This window comes from Gymnoscopelus microlampas (assembly GCF_963454915.1).
Source record: "Gymnoscopelus microlampas genome assembly, chromosome: 20".
Lineage (NCBI taxonomy): Eukaryota > Metazoa > Chordata > Actinopteri > Myctophiformes > Myctophidae > Gymnoscopelus > Gymnoscopelus microlampas.
In genome coordinates, this window is record NC_139957.1 from 34,587,913 (window position 1) to 34,607,414 (window position 19,502).

The window sequence follows — 19,502 nt, forward strand, 5'->3', positions numbered from 1 at the left end:
TACTGTAGACTGTGGTCTGGAAGTGCAACGACATAATGACATTTAAACTAAACAAATGTCCAAATCAGAAAACACACAATTGCATTGTCCGTAATAATTTGACTTCCATTTCGTTCTTACCCATGTGGAGTTTACCACTGCTCTGACACCTCTACCATGGTCTGACCGTAACATCAAAATAAAAAAGTGTGTGTGAAATCTATCCATCCAGATACTTAACTGTAGTTTTGGTGTGACTTGTAAGGCTTGGTGATTTCTGCTGTAAACTTGTCTGCTGTCCCCTCAGAAAGGCTTGACTGCAATCATGACTCTGTTACTCACCCTCAGACCTTGTTGTGAACTTGTGACCAGCTTGGGAACCGTGTGGACTAATAGCTGGGGAGGTCAACTTAGGCACAGCCGAGGTGCCCATGCAATGCAGAAATACTCTGTTACAAGTAAAAGTCTGTTAATCAAAATGTACTTAAAAGTACAAACGTTTTGGCATCAAAATATACTTAAAGTACTAGTTATAAAGAATGTCCCGTCTAAAATGTCTTTTGAAAATAGTAGATCTACAAGCTCGATGCGACACGTTGTGAGCTTGTAGATCGGCTATTTCCAAATAGCCAAAGTTTAAATAGGGCTGAAGTGGTTACTGTATGTTTTGTAATGATAATTAAAATCTGCAAAGTAACTAGTAACTAACGTTTTCAAATAATTGCTGTGGGGTAAAAAGTACAATATTTGCCTCTGAGATGTAGTGGAGTAGAAGTAAAAGTACTGAAAATTGGAAATACTCCAGTAAAGTAAAACATAATTACAGCGCTTAAGTAAATATAGTTACTTTCCACCACTGTTGTGAGGCAAGGTGTTCCCCTCGAGCTGGTCTATGTAGGTCAGCCTTCTTGTCCCCTTCGAGGCAGTGCCCTGCTTGGGTTCCCACAGTATAGTCAGGGCAAGCAGCAAGCTCAGGGTGTCGGAGACACAGTGGCCAGACATCTTCAGCTGATGCTGCTTGATGTTGTTTGTTACTCTCAGCATGCCGTCGTAAAGGTCGAAGTTCCATACGTGGTTCTTCTGCCACGATACATCAAGGCTATGCACAGCATGTGGGTATAGCAGCCGTATCATTAGTGACTTCTCGGCTTGGTCGTAAGGGTCCACATCTCAGAGCCGTATTGTGTGTGTGTGTGTGTGTGTGTGTGTGTGTGTGTGTGTGTGTGTGTGTGTGTGTGTGTGTGTGTGTGTGTGTGTGTGTGTGTGTGTGTGTGTGTGTGTGTGTGTGTGTGTGTTTGTGTGTAAAAACTGCGAGAGAAGAATTTCCCCTTGGGGATCAATAAAGGAAATCTTCTATCTTCTTCTGTGCACTGAGCAGTACACAGCAGCATTCCCCCACAGCCATACTATACTATGCAGTTAAAAACTGAAAAGAATTGTGGCACTAGAGGAAAGGGAATTGGGTCAATCCCAGCATGTCGTTTTTGAGATTATGCTGTTTGGGACCAAAGTGATGAAAACACAGGCTGTCTGTACTGACAGCACAAGCAGTCGCCCACAGCCATATTATAGTATAAAATAGTACCACAGTTTGTTGCAACATCTTTAAACAAAATAGTCATGCTATACCGTGTCATCAAATAAATATAAAACAAACGTTATATAATATTACGTGACAGCTGGGAAGTGAGAGGACAGCCAGAGACACGGCAAACAGGGTGGGGAGGCGAAGCAAGGGGGGGCGGGGGGGGTTTCAAACCACATCTTCTGAAAGGAAGAGCAAGCTACAGAACCCACAATGAAGATGCTTGACGGCAGAAGCGACGACACACACAGCGCACAGAAGCAACTTCTGGTGAGACATAGGAGGTGCTAACCACAGTGCTCAGAGCCTCCTATGGCAGGGGTCTTCAACGTTTTCAGGCCAAGGACCCCCTAGCTGAGAGAGAGATGAAGCAGGGACCCCCTCTATATTGTATAAAATTGTGTTTCAACTTTTTTTTTTTACTTGGTCTGCTCTTTTTTCCCTCTACACCTATACTTCTTCCCCAGAAATTGCCGATCTACAAGCTCAGGCGTTGTGAGCTTGTAGATCGGCAATTTTCCTCAAAGTTCTCCTCAGAAAAAGGATGCTAGGGTTCAAGTGGTTAAGGTAAAAAAAATAAAATCATATCACACAGAGATTTGGCGGACCCCCTGTAGTAACTCTGAGGAACCCCTAGGGGTCCCGGACCCCCTGTTGAAGACCCCTGTCCTATAGCACTCCACCAGTGTGGTAAGAAGAATGCCACTTGGACAGAGAGGTCGAGAGGCTTGATCAGCCTCGGTTGGGTCGCCCCCGGATGTCTGCTGTGAGACACGAAACACCCAGTGACTGAAAGAAAGAAGTGTGAGCTCAACGTGGGTGCCGTGGCAACCTAGGTTGCGGTGACACATGTCCAGGGGTGACAGCTACTATTAGGTCACTTAGACCCTCTAGACTTAGTAAAACAGACCTGAGTTAGACTGTAGGCCTACTCTGTGCGTTCTTTTTCAATCTACAGTACACCAAGTCTCTTCACCAAGAATAGCCGATCTACAAGCTCACAACGCGTCACAACGATCTGTCCTATAATGGAAATGGATATTCTCTCACATTTTCCTCCTCCTTCTTCCATGTGAGATCTGTGTGAATCTGTATCTAATATTAATATTTTGACAATTGTGTCACTAATTATCACTGGTAATTAGCTTTTTATCAAGCCTTGAAATTATTGTACTTAAACGACATAACCCACAGGATTAGGAGAAACACAGAACAGTGTTGAATGCAGTTACCACATCCTCTGCATCGACCACATGCTCTGACACACCCTCTCTCTCTCGGTGTATATGTGTGTGTGTGTGTGTGTGTGTGTGTGTGTGTGTGTGTGTGTGTGTGTGTGTGTGTGTGTGAGAGGGGGGCCCCCCCGGGCGAGGGAGTACTCGCGCTGCAAGTGGCCAAACAGGTGAGTCGGGTGTCAGCAAGGCATGAAACCATACCTGGCAGCCATGACAATGGCAGCGACACGCGTCAGCCCTGAGGGAGGTGACTTTAGACACCGCACAGCTTTGACATGTCTGCTCTTTTGAAGGGGAGAGCAACACTATCTGGGCTGTTCTCGCTGTCACATGCTTGACAGGAGTGTCTGCGTTGCTTGGATATAGTTATATCTCTTGTATACGACTAAATACTACACCTATAGTCACTATAGGAACAATAGTCTGCCCTCCTCCTCACTGCGCACACACACACACACACACACATGATGTGACGCACGCTGAACTTCCTTGTTATTATGTGTTATGAGCTATCTATCACTCACATGCCCCGACAGCATCCGTGCAACAGTGTGACTAAGCTGCAGGTTCAGCAACGTTGGCCTTGACCTTTCAGGAAGTGACAGCTAATGCTTGGTTGCGTGCCGAAAATAGCCGAACTACAAGCTCACAACTCGTTGCAGCGCGATGTGAGCTTGTAGATCCGCTATCTCCCCTTTACATGTGAGGTTTAACATGTGACATTCTTTCTATACATGGACACGTCTCCGGAACTAGCCTGTGTGGGACAGGTCAGGTATACTCCCTCGTTGTCAAAGTCATGCTACACTCATACACGTGTGCGTTCTTGCGTGTCCGTCCGCACATGTGCGGAGCACAGGCAGCAGGTCGTTAGGGAGCTCCCACTAAATTAACATTAACGACCTAACAGCGGGAGGGATGTGATGGGCCTGCTCTGTGCCAAACGCCTGGCTAGCTTCAAACGCCTGGCTAGCCTCTGACACTTGGCTAAACCTTCGCCCGGATTAATTTCACAGTAGAGAACTCCTTAAAACAAAGTGAAATTGTGATGTTAGACAAGTGAGGGGCAGAGTAAAGGAGTGGAGAATAAATCAACCTTCAGTCATAATATCGACTTTCCTCAGTGGGATCGAGGTGACAAAAGACAGAGAGAGGGCCTTTCACACGTTCAATTTTTTTAATTTTATTGAAAAAAGTACCAATAAACAACAAGAAATTCAGAAAAAAAAAGATTTGTAGAGCAAAGCTCTTTATGTACAGCATATTGCACTACATAACAAATTGTCCTTACTTCCATATTATATCAACAACAAAAAAAATATAAACACAAAATGAGTGCACAGTACAGTCTCGAAAACACACAGTCAATGTTTACAAAAATGCTACATTTTCGCTGGGTCTCATTTCTTGGTATACAGAGAGTGTGTGATGATCAAGACTTTGTTGAAACTGAGCAGTTAAAGGCATTTTCCAGGGTTTCAGTAATACTCGTACAGTTCATATGTTCAGTAAAGAAGGGCATTTATTTCATACTGGATGATCTAAGCTCCTGAGCCAAATTAAACACTGAATTATCTTCCGATTGATTCGCTTGGTTTCGTTAATGCACCACGAGGAAATGCGCACGGAATGTCCCAAGTTCATGTTTTTACAAAAAAAAGCCCTTGATCGCATTGGACTTGAAAAGGTCCAACAGGTATTCATAAAAATGATTTTACAACCTTGAACTGTCCTTATAAAAACAGACCCTTTTTTCCATAAGAAAATACATTTTAAAAAGTTAAGAAAGATCAAGAGGCAAGAAATGTTCTCGTTTTAAAAAACAAAAATCAAAACATAAAAATCAAAAAACCTTCCTTAAAACTTCAAATTTATAGAAAGTGGACTACAAAATTCAAGACACTGATGGTTTCCATGAAATACATATCGCACTCGAGGGTTTTTTCTACACTTGAATGTCATATCGTGCGGCCTGATTTATACTGAAATTACGTGCCAGTGTCTCGCAGTGAAGATAGTCGAGCTACAAGCTCGCAACGCGTTGTGAGCTTGTAGATCGGCTATTTCCGTGTGCGAACAAAGGCGTGCAACAACGTATAAATCAGGCATGAGTGCAGCTTGGGAACCTCTTCTAACAAATCATACGGGGCACCTTGGTGGCTTGCTTCCCTTTCCAATAAATCAAATAGGCCATCGCACAGATCATAGCCAGATAACACATGGCCACTTCAGCCCATGACAGACCTCGGAGAGAACAATCCAGAGTATATACTATACAATAACACACAATAGATCAGGGACCCATAGGATCTACAGACACAAAAGTACTTTCCAGTGCATGTTGATTACAAAAACAAAAATTAATTAATTTTTAAATTGAACCCAAAAACCCAAACCCCGCACGTTTTAGAGTGAGTATCCAAACGTGTTGTTATTTTGGAACCATTTCTGATGTCGCCTCTGTGTTGGTTGTCCCATACAGAATGTTGTCGTACTGCAGATTAAAATGGGCGACACGAGTCGTGTAATTTAAGGGCAAAACCATAGCCTGTTCCCCTGTGTCAGTTGACCACTTAAAACCCTATGTATGGGTACTGCGTCGTATGTCGAATAGCGAAAATAGCTGATCTACAAGCTTGTAGATCTGCTATTTTTGAATGTTTTTGAAACGTTTTGCTGAAAATGTTGTGATGCCAGGTTGAAACTGGTTAAAACCTCAAAACTTTATCTAGGCTACAGCTTTTTTAAACCAAACACTATTATTCTGCCTATAACTGCGGTGGATGATTCAGGAAGAAAAAAATAAATGCCCGAACTCGTTGGGATTCATCCCTGGAAATCACAACCCTTCAGGAATACCAGACGCAACGCAGGCAAACCCTTGTTCTGCACAGACTCAAAACAAATTGACCATATACACATCCAAAACCAAAAGAAAAACACATGGAGAAACAAGAAGTAATTGCACACATAAATGTATACAGTAGAAATGGGCAAATGTACAAAAAATAAATAAGAAAAAAAATAAATTACAAAAATAAAAGAACAAATGAACAACACCCAAGAGAGGAAGGAGCAGTACATATGCAGGACTTGAGAGGGTGAGGTTGAGGAGGAGTCGACAACCCAGAGGTGAGACGAAGAACTACGGGGACTGGCTCAGCGTTCAGGATCCGCAGGAAACTATAACCACGACCACATTCACTTGACCTCACACGCCTCCTACTATCATGCTCCGTAGCCCCCCCGTCTCACCACAGGTGGTTAAGTCAACCTCAGACCCTTGTGTACGTGACGATGCGTTTAGCCAAATCGGGTGTGAACTGGAGACAAAGAACGAAAATGTGGCTAAAACCTGACATATACTCCATCGTACAATGGTGTTGCATACCGGAAATGGCATATCTAAAAGCTCACATGTTGTGATGCAATGGCTTTTATTCAGTTATGATAATTTAAGCGTAACACTGGGTTCTCACTGGGCGTGGAAGTGCCATTAGTTGCTGCGAAGCGCCAGGCGTACCAGCCAGTTTCCTACACAGGTGGTTCATACCACCTGCGTAGGGGTGCGGTGCTCCGCGGCTGGCTCCCAATGTTCAGCGATCGTTCCGGTTCGAGGTTCAAGGTTTCTTTATTGTTAAGTCTTGTGTACAGGTAAGTAAGAGTAAAATTAATTTGTTCTGGTTCCTCAGATATTGTGGTAGCAGTAATGAACATATTAGCAATAACAGCAATAACAATAAAACATTTCCGGCGTTTCCACGTCCAGTGTGAACCCAGCCTTCAAGTGGCTTTATCGCGAACGGGTACAAAGACGTTGTTCGTCCTTATGCCACGATGCAACGGATTCTCAAGGTCACCAGTAGCCTACAAAGTCTGTCCCTGAGACATTTTTAAGATCTTTTATAATGAGAGCTAACCCTAATTGCAGAGTAGTAAACTTTGACAAACTGTTATTAGGAACAAGTAAATCACAGCTCCCCATATGTACTGCCCCTCATTGGGTACAAAAAGTAGTGCCTAGAGTCAGGCAACGGAAAGTACAAAACAAACAGCATCTTCAACAGTGTCTTCAAACCATTCATATTTCAATAATAGTTACAGTCCGTTTCACTGTGACTTTTTCTTTCTTTCAACTTTGAAAATCGATAGGCTCAGTGGTCAAACATGAAAGAGGCCCCGACAAGAAAAGAAAGAAAAAAAAGAAAGATCACCCGATAAAATGTTAAATGATCCTGAGAGGAAGAAATGCTGTTGTTTCACAGGTTGATTTATACAGTATTGCTTTGGTGTCCAGAACACATAGGTAATAGTCGAGAGTTACAAACACTGACATTTTTATCGAGGCACACCGCTCTACTGTGAGTGTTAACCTTTTCTAGGCCACCGACACCCGGCACAAAGAATTATTACCCATCCACGTTCAGTCAGGTCTCAAGGTTGATGATTTGTCTTGGACATAGGAATTAAAATAAAATGTAAAAAAATGTAACTGAAATCATGCAGTGAGAAAGTTAAGACATAACTGAAAGCCTTCATTTGTGAAAGAGGTTGGCTTGGTAACACAATCTGAACTCTTGAGGGGTGGTACTCTAGTGCAAAAACAGTGGATCCGAGGCTCCACTTCAAGGGCATGGAGGTGTGAAAAGAATCAAACGCACAACACACAATCTAAAAACACTGAGGGCTACTTTGTATTGCAGAGCAAAATCAGGAACAAGATCAAATTGAAGGGACGCTAATGGGGTCTTAACCGAAATAGCAAATCTAACAACTAGATTTTGAGATTAACCAAATAATTGTTGTGTGGCCTTAAAGGCCAGAGAATACTTACAGCTTGTTCCTAATATTTTCAGTGATACTGTGGGGCGATGTTCAGATTTATTAAGATAAAAGTGAGAAAGTGTAGCAAAAAGGATATAAACTCCACTGAGGAGATAAAAGTTGAGGTGCAAAATGCTTTGTTCTGAGAAACTGCCTCTTTGGAAATTAGTAAATCATCAAGTTGACCGGTTAGCTGGGAAACTTCAGAGAAGAAGTCCCTCTACCACACAGTATGTCCTTCTCAATCCTCCCCATCTGTTCTCAACTCTAAAAACTATGAAACGCGTTCGGCTTGTGGCAGGGGACATCGATAAGGCATTCCCAGTATCTACGGAGGTCATTCCAGATGGACACATATGGAAGTGCAAACAAATGTGACGAGAACAATGTATTGTACAAAATACTACAACTGCACATTTTACCGAAAATAGGAGCATTGTCCTGTGGAGGAATCTCGTGGAACAACAACATGGCATCTTCGTGGAAAGTAGGGATTTTCGAAACGAACAAAAAACATGACCTCGTATAAAAAGTTGGTTTGTCTCCGGCCCGCGGTGACCTTTTCTCTCGTCTTCTCAACAGACCCGTGTTAGATTTGACAGTGCCATTAGGAGTCCAGTTCCTCAGAGAGATGGGAGTCAAAAGAGTGTGGTTGGGACGCGAGATGCGATCCCCTCACCTCCGTCCGATGGCGGCGCCCCCTCCCACGATGGCCCCCCTGTCGAACAGAAGGCTGAGTAGGGCCGAGGCCAGACGCCACCACAGCGGCCCCACGTTCCTTTGGTTTCGCTGATACTGCAACACAAGCAACGACAAGAGGCAGATAAATGTCAGAGCAGTCAATCAATCAATCAATAGTATTTGTTTAGTCTGAAGAGGATCTGCAAAAATAGCAGATCTTTACGCTCACAATGCATTGCGATGCAAAGACAGACACCATCATAAGACAAAGTATAAAATAGGGCTTAAGTGCTTAAGACACTTTACATGTGGAGCAGGTTGAGACTATCTACTTTATATGGTTTGTAGGCAGGAGAAAACTGCACACAGAGGGCGCCTCGTGAGGCGATGGCAGCGGAAAAAAGAACCACAAGAAAGGAGAAATAGCACACTCTCTAACGCTAGATGCACGATGGAATGTGATCAATGTTTTTTGGCCGTAGACCCCATTGGTCAGGAAATAAATTGAGCTTGCATCTAGTGTGTGCGGTTTCTCCTATTTTTTTTATAAGAACACTGCATATGAACACATGTGCTGTCTGGCCACCGAGCTGGAACTCTGTCACGAATGATGGTAGCCACTAATGGGTCATTATTTTTGGGGGTGGGGGTGGAGGAGTATTGGGTTTGAGCTGTGCTCTGATATGTGCTGATTGACCCAAAGTATAGCATATGGAGGAGGTCACACGAAACCAGACACCGGAACGACACTGATATTTTCACAACAGTCTGCTTCAGACCACTACTTATTAGAGGACTCTCTTTCTCTTTAAGGGCTTCGAACACTCATTTAAGATACTCGCTCAACGACAGCCATATTGCGAACACGCGCGTCCGTCATCAGCTCACACGGCGCCGGTCCTCCTGGCAGAACTCGGCTGCAGGAGTGATCCTCTTTCTCTCGCTCTAGCCAATTGGATTCCGTGCGATTAGAGGGATAATGCTATCTCTACCATTGAGAAGGGGGAGATAAGATAATTGCACTAAATGGGATTAGGGGGGTCTTGAGGAGGGGTGGGGAGCCTCTGGAAACTCATATCTGCGAAAGAGAGAGAGAGAGAGAGAGAGAGAGAGGTACAGTAGCCGAGTGCTACGCTCCGACAGTTCATCCTCAAGACGAAAGGCAGACTCCTCCACACCCGATAAACGCCAAAGCTATTTTCAGAGACCGGCTGTAAACTAAAAAAGACAAGCAAGGGAAAAAAAGAGTAGCTCAGATTAGCTTATTTTTTGTCTTTTCGTGACAATGCACACACATCTCGGGTTCTGCAGTTGTTTACGACAGACCCAAACGTCTGACGGCTCTGATTAGATATACCGTATTACATGACTGCTGAGGTGGTGTCCAAATGTTGACATATTTACAACCAGCCAAAACCTGCTGGCGTCGTGATAAGCCTTGGGGGGGGTTTGTCTACTGCATGATTCATACTTAGTTGTACGCGGGTGTCGCACCGATAATAGCCGATCTACAAGTTCAGAGATGCGTTGTGAGCTTGTAAATCGGCCATTGTCGGTGCGCGACACCTGCACGCTACTAAGTATAACTCAGGTTTACTGCTTGAGTCAAAGCGTGGTGAATGTTGCAAAGTGTTGCATAAGCTTTGCCAGGTTCCAACCAGCTCGTGCAGGTCTCCCACCACACCAGCTTTTTTTGATCAAAGGCAGGAGGCTGAAAACAACAAAATCAGGAATTGCCAACAGCTATCTGAGGGTATACTGGGAATCTTGATCAAACATTTCAAACCCCCCTCCCCTCCCCACTCCCCCACCCCTACCCACCCCTGCTGTATGTATCCAAATCTTCCCAGGGGATATTTGGATAGGAGCATAACAATAACATGGATGTGCGCTTGATAGATATACGTTACATAAAGCACAGATTTGATTAATTCACTAAAGAGACATCCCAGGGACTGTTGGCAGCTAAAATGACTGCACTTGGTAAACAGAGAGTAAGCTAATGTGCCCCGAGACACTTTTAAAAACAGGAGAAAGAGAGAGTACAGTAGAGACTGTAAGATTTGTGTGCGCCTGAGTGCGCGTACGTATATTCATTTTAACGTTCAGCTGGACAATGAAAGCAGATCTCGTCCAGTTGAACAACTTATACAAATCAAGGCTGTCACATGACACCACATATAGAGCCTGAATTACACTTAACTGATAAATAACCAATTTGACAATCTTTTCTCTTTTTTTGTTTTGTTCCACATGGCATGAATTAACCGTCAGCATTAAACCATATACAGTACACTTCAGTTGAGTGGGGTCCCCCAGGGCTCTAGTCTATATTTGGTCCCCTCCTTTTTTCCTTTCCCCTTTGCACCAAATCTCTTAAAGAATAGTCGATCTACAATCTGTCAGCTTGTAAATCTACTATTTTTCGGCAAATGTTTGCCTATCATGACAAGGCCAGAATTAAGGAAAGTTGTATAATTTGCAAACAAGTGCAAAACCTCCTGATAAAAATGAGACAAAGTCCCTGGCAATGACCTTTTCCACTCGTGCACACACAGTAAAGAGACCGAGAGAGAGGGAGGGGAGGGGAGGGAGGGTTGTGGGCAGCACTGTTGTCAACTTTTAGTCACAAGAAGCTACACCACCAACTGTCAAAATGTGAGTCAGGCGCTAAATTTAGCCTGTTAGAAAGAGCCTAGCCAGATGCACAATGTCGTCACTATGACACTGGCCTGATGGACTTTATCAGCGTCGTATGCAAGCTGTCTGTCAGACCGGCCACTCTGAAGCTCTCACTTATCTCCTGTCCAAACAGAGCAACTTCAGTGGCCGAGGCCAGCTCAGAGTTAAGTCACGTCAGGGAGGAAATGATGACACAAAGGGAGGGAAAAGAAAAGAGCTGTAATATTTGATAATGGAGAATAACACCTCCTAGCCAATACACACGAAAAAGAGTCAACGTTATGTTCGCGGACTCAAGGTCAGCATATTACTCCCTCCTCTGCGAGCGCTGAAATGAGAGAGTGCCGCGCCCTCGGTGGAACAGTGCAGAAGATAAAGACATGAATGTACACACGCACACCATCCAACCCTGCTTTCAACACCTCCTATCGAAAGCACCGGGAGTCGTCTCTCTTAAAAAAACACGGAGATGAAACCCAACTCGGCTCCTCGCCCCGCACAGACCGGCGCGGCCTTCCTGCCATTGTGACAGTCATTATTGCCTAGTGTCTCGAATGGCAGGCCAGCTAATGTCAGCCTCCCCTCCGGGGACCCCGGCGTCCCCCTACAGCCCTCTCCAGACTGAGGAGCAATTTATCTGTCAGCGCCCACCGGCCCCCCCCCGCCTCTCATTCTCTCCCCCGCTACCTAATCCGCTCTCTTGCCAAGTTGCCAGAGGCCTCGGGGCTCCCAGAGAGAACAGCGCGCTGCCGCCGCAGCCTCGCTCCCATGTCCATTGACAAGACTTGCCGTCAAAGCGTCTCAAATGGCTTTTGGGGGACAAGTGTCTGCTTGGCGCACTGACAGCCATCCACTGACAGGGGGCGATGTGAGATGAACAATAACAACATTACTGAGGGAGTGAGAGTTGTTGTGTGTGCCAGAGTGACAGCGAGCAGTTGAGAGACAGAGAAAGGCAGAGAAACAAGTATGGGCGTTAAAAAGCATGCGTGCTGTGACACACACACGCACACGCACACACACACACGCGCGCGTGCGCACACACCACACACACACACCGAGCTGCCAAGTTATTCAGCAGCTTGAGATGCCCTACCTACATCACTGCTGAAGGCTTAATAGCACAACTATACCACAGAGCCTGAAATAGAATCTACTGTATACGGGGCCGAGTGGAGATCACGCATCCAAAACCACACGTCACTGTTTGGGTTCCACTGTCCAAACATCAGTCAGCGACAGCCAGCCAAACAGACACCGAACCACAGACAGGCAGACAGGCCTTGCTGGGCTCAGCAGAGCACGGCTGCAATCGTGGGCCTAATCTGAATCACGAAAGCATTGCTGATCATCTATTCTACAGCATGAAAATCCCTGGCCAGCTGTTACCGGTCATTATCCCAAGGCCTGAAACACAAGTCCTGGGTGTCCCTGACCAACCATCTGAGCTGGGACCATCTGATGGGGATTAATAAACGGCTAATTTTTCCCCATTGACTATCAATCATCACATAATGACAGTGTGTGCATTTGGCCAGTCAGTTTGTGTAGCTACAGGATGTTGACATCACAAGACCCCTTTCACTCTGACTGTCGTGTCTGCTGTTTACTCAGCCAGCGAGCCAACTCTAGCCACTTCCTCCTGCCCTGACCCCGGGCGACCTCCCGTCATGCGTCAGTGAAACCCGGCCACAGATAGCGGTGCAACCTCCTGTCTGTGCCTGGCCCGTTCTGAGCGAGAGAGTCTGCATCTCTTGCACATATGAGTCACGTTGAGCTGGAGGGTATAAATAACCTCACGCTGGATGATTGTGTGAGAAATATCAGAAATTGGCTTAAAATAAGAAAACCAGAAGGAGATTGTGATCGTCTTATTATATACTCAGAGTTGAAATGTGCAGGTTTAAGCCTGAGTTATACTTAGTTGCACACTGAAAATAGCACTGAAAATAGCACAGAAAATAGCAGATCTACAAGTTCACAATGTGTCGCACTGTGACACATTGTGAGCTTGTGGATTGGCTATTTTTGTGCACAACACCGGCTTCCCTCTGCCCATGCAGAGAGGTGGTTTTGAGGCAACCAGGGGTGGGTTTGTGCCCAGATAATACAAGGTCCTCCCCCCCCTTCCCCCCCTTTGCCTCAGGGGATCGAGTGTATATATATTAAGTAAATGTGTGTCCTATACTAGCCTACATGCCATCATTAGAGGTCCTGCCCCCTCCTCTCGTGGCTGCGGAGTGGAGGGCTCTTATTTTGGGCGTCTCCTGTGGCTTGGTGCTCAGCTGGGGAAGGGGCTGACTGGAGACTCCCTGCCAACCACAGCTGTTCCCCTCAGGGCTCACGCGCCGAGCGTCGGGTTACAACATGTTTACCTTCTCCCACCACTTCTGCTTTTTTTTTCTCTTTTCTTTTTTATGGGCATAATAGCATGTGTGTGTGTGCGCGCGTGCGCACGTGAAAATGAATGCGCGATGTGGTGCGATTCGTGCGAGGCCGTCTTGTGTTTCTCATGTTTGCGCAACACGCGACACTTGTGGCTCTCAAAACTCTCGAAGGCTTCGTGTAGGCTGTGCGACCTGAAACATGGTGTGCTTCTTTCTTTTCACAGCACATGTCCACAATGGGAGAGACGTTATTGTGCAGCAGTGAGGTCTCGATGGACGGTGTCACCCTAACCAGGGTCGATGGACCCCGTCTGTCACCCTGACCACTGTGAAGGTGTGATGCATACCCACCCCCTCCCCTCCCCCCGCCTCAACAACTCAAAGAGGAAACAGGAGGAAGACAGAGAAAGAGAGAGAGACAGAAATAAACAGGAAGAGGAGGCAGAGGGAGGGCTTGGCAACGCCTGGGTGGGGGAGGGGCTGTCCTGGTACAGTTATGACTCTGGCGGGGGGGTGGTCAGACAGAACACAGGGCTAATGTACTGTATGCACACAGCAGCACGGCCCAAACTAAATGGAACACTGATAAACACGGGACGGAATCGTCGGGTCGGGTCGTGAATAGGATCAAAACATTGTCAAGAATGTCCTTGGATTGAGCTAGTGTGCAAACTCTTTTCTTCTGTGACTTAACCAACCCAGAGCGCACGCGCACACGCACGCACGCACGCACGCACGCACACACACACACACACACACACACACACACACACACACACACACACACACACATGTCCTTGAAATTAAGTCTGAAGGTTGTATTGCCAGTCTGTGTTACGGCCCCATGGAAGCATGTGTGTGTGTGTGTGTGTGTGTGTGTGTGTGTGTGTGTGTGTGTGTGTGTGTGTGTGTGTGTGTGTGTGTGTGTGTGTGTGTGTGTGTGTGTGTGTGTGTGTGTGAATGTATGTTCTCCTCACCAATTGTAGGTGTTGCCGGTGGAACTGGTCTCCGATCAGCTGGAGTTTCTGGCCAATAAGGGCCTCCACGCTGCGTGCCGCCGGCTGCTGCCGGAGTCGCTGCTCCATCCCCCCTCCTCGCTCCTCCTCCTCGCTTTCTCGCCGATGTGCCTCCTGGCCTCCGGCAAGTTCAAAGTGTGCCGGGAAGTGCAATCGAAAGCCTGCGTTGCCTGGGAGCATCGAGACCACAAGTTATTATCGTCTAACTAACTATTATAACTGAACTGAATGCCTGATTTTCTTTGGATGCGTGCCGGCGTTGCGGCACGGAAAAATGGTAGATCTACAAGCTCATAACGCATTGTGATCTTGTAAATTTGCCATTTCCGACACAACGCACAACCAAGTACAAATCAGGCAGAAGTGTTCCGTGGGAACGGACTCCCTGCTGCTCAAAGTTTGTGAAATCACCACTTTCCTTTATTTTATAGTCAAATCAAAGTCAGCAACATACAGTCTCGTGCGGATTAAAGTTCTCTGAGCCCAGATGTGAGATCAACCGTTACAGAGCTCGTTTGGAACATTGTCCTTGTTTTCCGACGTCAGTATGGCTCTACTGTCACCAGCAGCCAATTCTCTCTCTCTAGTCTCTGACTGTCGGTGCTTGCTCAGGTGAGAGCTGCTACTGTCACAACGCGTCCCTTTGAGCCACATCGCCAGTCTGGCGCCGTTTGAATGGTAAAGCAGCTGGGTACACTCCACGCGGTGCCATAAAAGCCGCTGTGACCGGGACGATCAGGCGCCACGGGGCGAGAAAGGCACAGATACGGTGTTACTTTCTCACACCGCCCTCTCAACATCATGTTTCAGACTCCTTTTATTGCACTGGTTATGACACGCAAGGACAATAACAGCCATGCATGCATTAGTCACTTGAATGTCCCAACAGGGATCAATAAAAGGTTTATCTTTATGTCATCTTATATTTATTTCTTGCGATGCCAGACAATTGGAGATCTCTGCCTAGTGCCTACTGATTGTGGCAACTTCTAAATGCAAGGTAGTTGGTAGAATGGTGGCGAGTACAGCTGCTAATAAATCTACACCTACTGCTGTCTTTTTTTCTTCTGTCTAAATGTTTCCACCAAATTGTAACAATGAAAGCTGGGAGATTGTCCTCAGTCTCTAGTTGAACGAAGCACTGAGACTGACTTGTGAGCCTAAGCGTGCATTGCTCTCCCACACAGTGTGATTTCAGTGTGTGTGCGCGCGTGCGTGCATTGTGTGTGTGTTCGTCTCACCGTAGAAGAGTGGTCTGGGCTCTTCTGCAACTCCACAGGGCAGCATGCCGTAGGGCAGTCCGAAGGCAGGGCCGGGGGTCTGTGTTCCCCGTTCTTCGAATTTTATCTCCCTGAAGGTGGTGCGCCAGCAGTAGGGGTCCGGCTCAAACACATCGTCCTCCTCATCGTCCATACGGGGGGCGTTGAAAGACGAGCAACCTTTACCGTGGAGAGAGAGGAGAGAAGAACGGTTATTAACCACCTTAAATATTCAAAAACTGCAACGGCAGCTCACAACACGTCGCATCACGATGTATTTTCAGGTATTCATCATACAACAAAGTATATAGGCCTATATAGGGGTTAAGAGGTGAGTGTCTTACTCCTTGTTCTGTCCAGCATAGACCAAGAGCTTCCCTGCACATGGGAATGGGAAATAATACACACTCATCCACAACCCCCAGACTCCAATGGAGACATCTAGGGATGTATGGGAGTGTATACTATACCACATGAGATGACCTCACACCGTACAACCTATACCTCTAAACACCAGTTTACTTTCAGTGTTTCTGGCTTGTAGTAACAGTAAAACCGAGTTGCGGAAGCGAGAATGAGCGAAAGGTTGGCCTCCATTTGTGGCTGAGGAGCTCAGTGCTGATTTAGACAAATGGCCCAGTTCATCTCAGTGATGAAACCACACAATTGGCTGTGGTCAGGAAGACTCGGGTTGAGCTAAATTTACCTAAATGGGGGTTTGGCGGACAAGGCTGAATGAGAGGTGGTATCTATCCTCTGCGCTAGCCAGCCCTGTGGCTAAAAGCCTGGCTTCTTAGCGTGCCCCCAAAGATATCATTACTTATGAACATCGACAGAATAGTATTTTTTTTGGTGCACAACAAAACAAACACTCTTGCAGGCAATGCATATCTACATGCCAACAATTTGAACAAAAATAGCTCAAATGTGTAATGGAAAACGCACTTGTTTACAATTTTCCAAAGCGCTCTCTACCACAAATGCCGCACGACATCAACAGAAGCAGGCCAGCGTCTCTCCAGGGTCAACCATGCACTACAACGGCCCAACCTTGAATCACGTCGGGGGTCAAAGAGGTATCAAAATACTGCTGAAACTCAAGTAGCCTCACCAGCTCACTCTCAATTCACCATTGAGTTGTAATGCAGGGTTAGGCTGCTACCACACGTCCAAATGAGGGTCTACAGCAAAACGGTAATGACAGCCTTTGAGGATAAAGCCCGAAGCCATTCTCTCCCTCCACTGCCTCTGTCAGCCTGCCAGCCAGCCACTGAGAAGGAGCTTTCATTTCTTTACCCAACATAAGCAGATTGGCCCGTCTCTAGTGTGTTTCAGACCTCACGCCATCCTGTGTGCATTCACAATAAGCCCTGTGTGTAAAACCACATAATGCTTTGTTTTGACAAACACAAGGCAAGAACATGTAGAGAGAAAAAAAACAGGCAGGCACAACACTCAGATATTCTTCTTGGTTTGGATTCTGTTACTAATGTTCATTGCTCCAGGGTTTGTGCCCTGGGCCATGGTGTGTAGCTCCCGGACAGTGGCGCCCCCTGCCGCATGCACACTCATGGTAACAAGAGACATACAGACAGAGAGAGAGAGAGGGAGAAAGAGAGAGTGTCACTCACTACTGTGTCTGGGCAGTTAGCAGGCTATCACTGATGGTTTTCATACAAAACAGTGTTACACATGAATACGTACAACCATTAAAGCAAATAACCCAAATTACCTACATTTTAGCGTAATTTTAGGTACTAAAACGACAATTGTTGCCCAGCACAATTCTCTAGTCTGCACCCTCCTTTTTATAGCACTTAAGCAAATCCAATGATTCCACTGAAATCTTGAATTGTCTTAATTACGCCTTACTTCATTTATTATCATTATCAGTCAATTATTACTCGACCAAAGATCAGACAGAGATATTAATAGGAACATCTGAACAATTCTACAGTCGTAATTCATTGTTCAATATAGTAATCACAAAGAAAAAAATATGCTAGAAATAAATATGTAGGCTCCTACTTAAAAAGAAATACATAAATTGTAAGCCTACTACTTAAAAAAAGCACTACTTGCATAAAGAATGCAAATATAAGCAGCCAAATTACTATCAATCCTTTGCACTTTGTTATTAAACGTGATATAGAAAACGTGACAGTCATTTCTCGCACCGCGACACGTTTGCAAGAGCATGTAGATCTGTTCTTGTCGGCAAGCGACGCCGTCGTACGACCGAGTATACATGATGAGGCACCACCTCAAACCTGCGGTCTAGAGCACTGCTTCCCAAACTTTTTAGCTCAAGACACAAAAGAGAAATTAAGACGTTTGTCCGGTACCCAAACTAGTGAAAATAGCAGATCCACATCTTTTATTTTCGAATTTATGTAATTTCTTTAGATTTTTGTTATTTATTTATGAAATGATTTTGGAAAATGTCTGAATTGTTTTTAATTCAGGAGGAAAAAAAATCTTTTGTTGAAATAATTAAAAAACTAAATGTAGGAAGATAAAGGGGATATTGACTCGCACCCATACAAATGTCCCCGCGACCCGCAAATGGGTCCCGACCCACTGTTTGGGAAACGGTGGTCTAAGAGCTCCACTGAACCGGCAGAAACACCGGCAAACATCTGCTCCATGAACGATGACGCGCGCGCGCGTACACACACACACACACACACACACACACACACACACACACACACACACACACACACACACACACACAGTTGTTTATGTTTACACAGCTCTTACACCTCAGTGGTAGATAGATCAGTGATCACATACAGCGGTGCAAACTTTTGTATCAGCCCTGTGTAAAGCCTCATTTATACTTAGTTGCGTGCCGCTCTCGGGCTCAGTAAATAGCAGATCTACAAGCTCACAACGCGTGACACCTTGTGAGCTTGTAGATCTGCTCTTTACTGCATGCAACACCGCCAGCATGCAACTAAATCAGGCTTTAATAGCGACAACAACAGGTTGTTGGCTGGTCGTTTCACAACAATAGGATTGATAGCTGCTTGTTTTCCAGTGCCCGGCTTTACTGTTATGTTTACAAGTCATTGTATTTTTTATTATTATTTACATATTGTATATATTTATATACCGCTGTCTTTTGTATTGTGCTGTCTTCTTTTATATGGACCCGTGGTTCTGAAATAAAGATTATTATATATTATATATATTATATATATGTATATATATATAAGAAACTAAACAGCATGTTTGAAACTCACCACAAATATGTCCTTCGATTGTTGTGTCTTATAGAAGAAAAAAAAAATATGTATATATACAGATGTCTGGAAATCCCGGCAGATCAAGCCACTTTAAGTCCGTATCATCACCTCCTCCATACAGTGTGATTTTCTCTGTGAAACAAATGGCAACAAAGCTGCTGATTTAGCAAACGTCAGCAGGAGAAGTTGACTCCGCCTCCGAGGCGGGGCGATAGGGGCACGGGCGCGGGTAAATAAAGCGGCTCTTAAAGACACAGGAACTTGTGACGGTCAACTCTCAGCGTTGCCAGATTCTGTGAGAAAAATAAGCTACCAGGTCTAGGAAAACAAGCCCAAAATAAGCAACTACTAGGGCACTAGGCCATTATGAGCACTTTGAACCTATATACTGTATCCATCCAAAATGTTACGCGTTGTGAGCTTGCAGATCTGGAAAATTCTGAAACAAGCCCAAATAAGCAACTACACTTTAGAAACAAGCCCAAAAAAACGCAACTACAAATATTTACAAGAAACTTTACAGAAACATAAGCCCAAAGTCGCTTATAATAAGCGGACATGGCAACACTGACGCGGACCGCCTCTCTTTAAACATGCTGCGCT

The 19,502-nt window shown here is 45.3% G+C and overlaps 1 protein-coding gene across 1 annotated transcript; it reads right to left on the reverse strand.

Moving 5' to 3' along the window:
• Positions 1 to 3,968: 3,968 nt before the first annotated feature.
• bmf1 (BCL2 modifying factor 1) lies at positions 3,969 to 19,025 on the reverse strand. Its single transcript, XM_084044800.1, has 4 exons — positions 18,897 to 19,025; positions 15,631 to 15,828; positions 14,351 to 14,559; positions 3,969 to 8,418 (listed from the first exon to the last, which is right to left on the reverse strand). The coding sequence occupies exons 2-4, from the start codon at positions 15,800 to 15,802 to the stop codon at positions 8,299 to 8,301; spliced, it is 501 nt and encodes a 166-aa protein (XP_083900926.1). The 5' UTR covers positions 15,803 to 15,828; positions 18,897 to 19,025; the 3' UTR covers positions 3,969 to 8,298.
• Between the last annotated feature and the right edge of the window lie 477 nt (positions 19,026 to 19,502).

Bases quoted from the DNA above. Each gene is read 5' to 3' on its own strand.
- bmf1 (XM_084044800.1), bottom strand. From the start codon at position 15,802: ATGGACGATGAGGAGGACGATGTGTTTGAGCCGGACCCCTACTGCTGG. The intron at 14,560-15,630 runs GTGAGACGAACA...CGATGCTCCCAG, and splicing joins GCCCAGACCACTCTTCTACG to GCAACGCAGGCTTTCGATTG. The intron at 8,419-14,350 runs GTGAGGAGAACA...CTTGTGTTGCAG, and splicing joins ACCGGCAACACCTACAATTG to TATCAGCGAAACCAAAGGAA.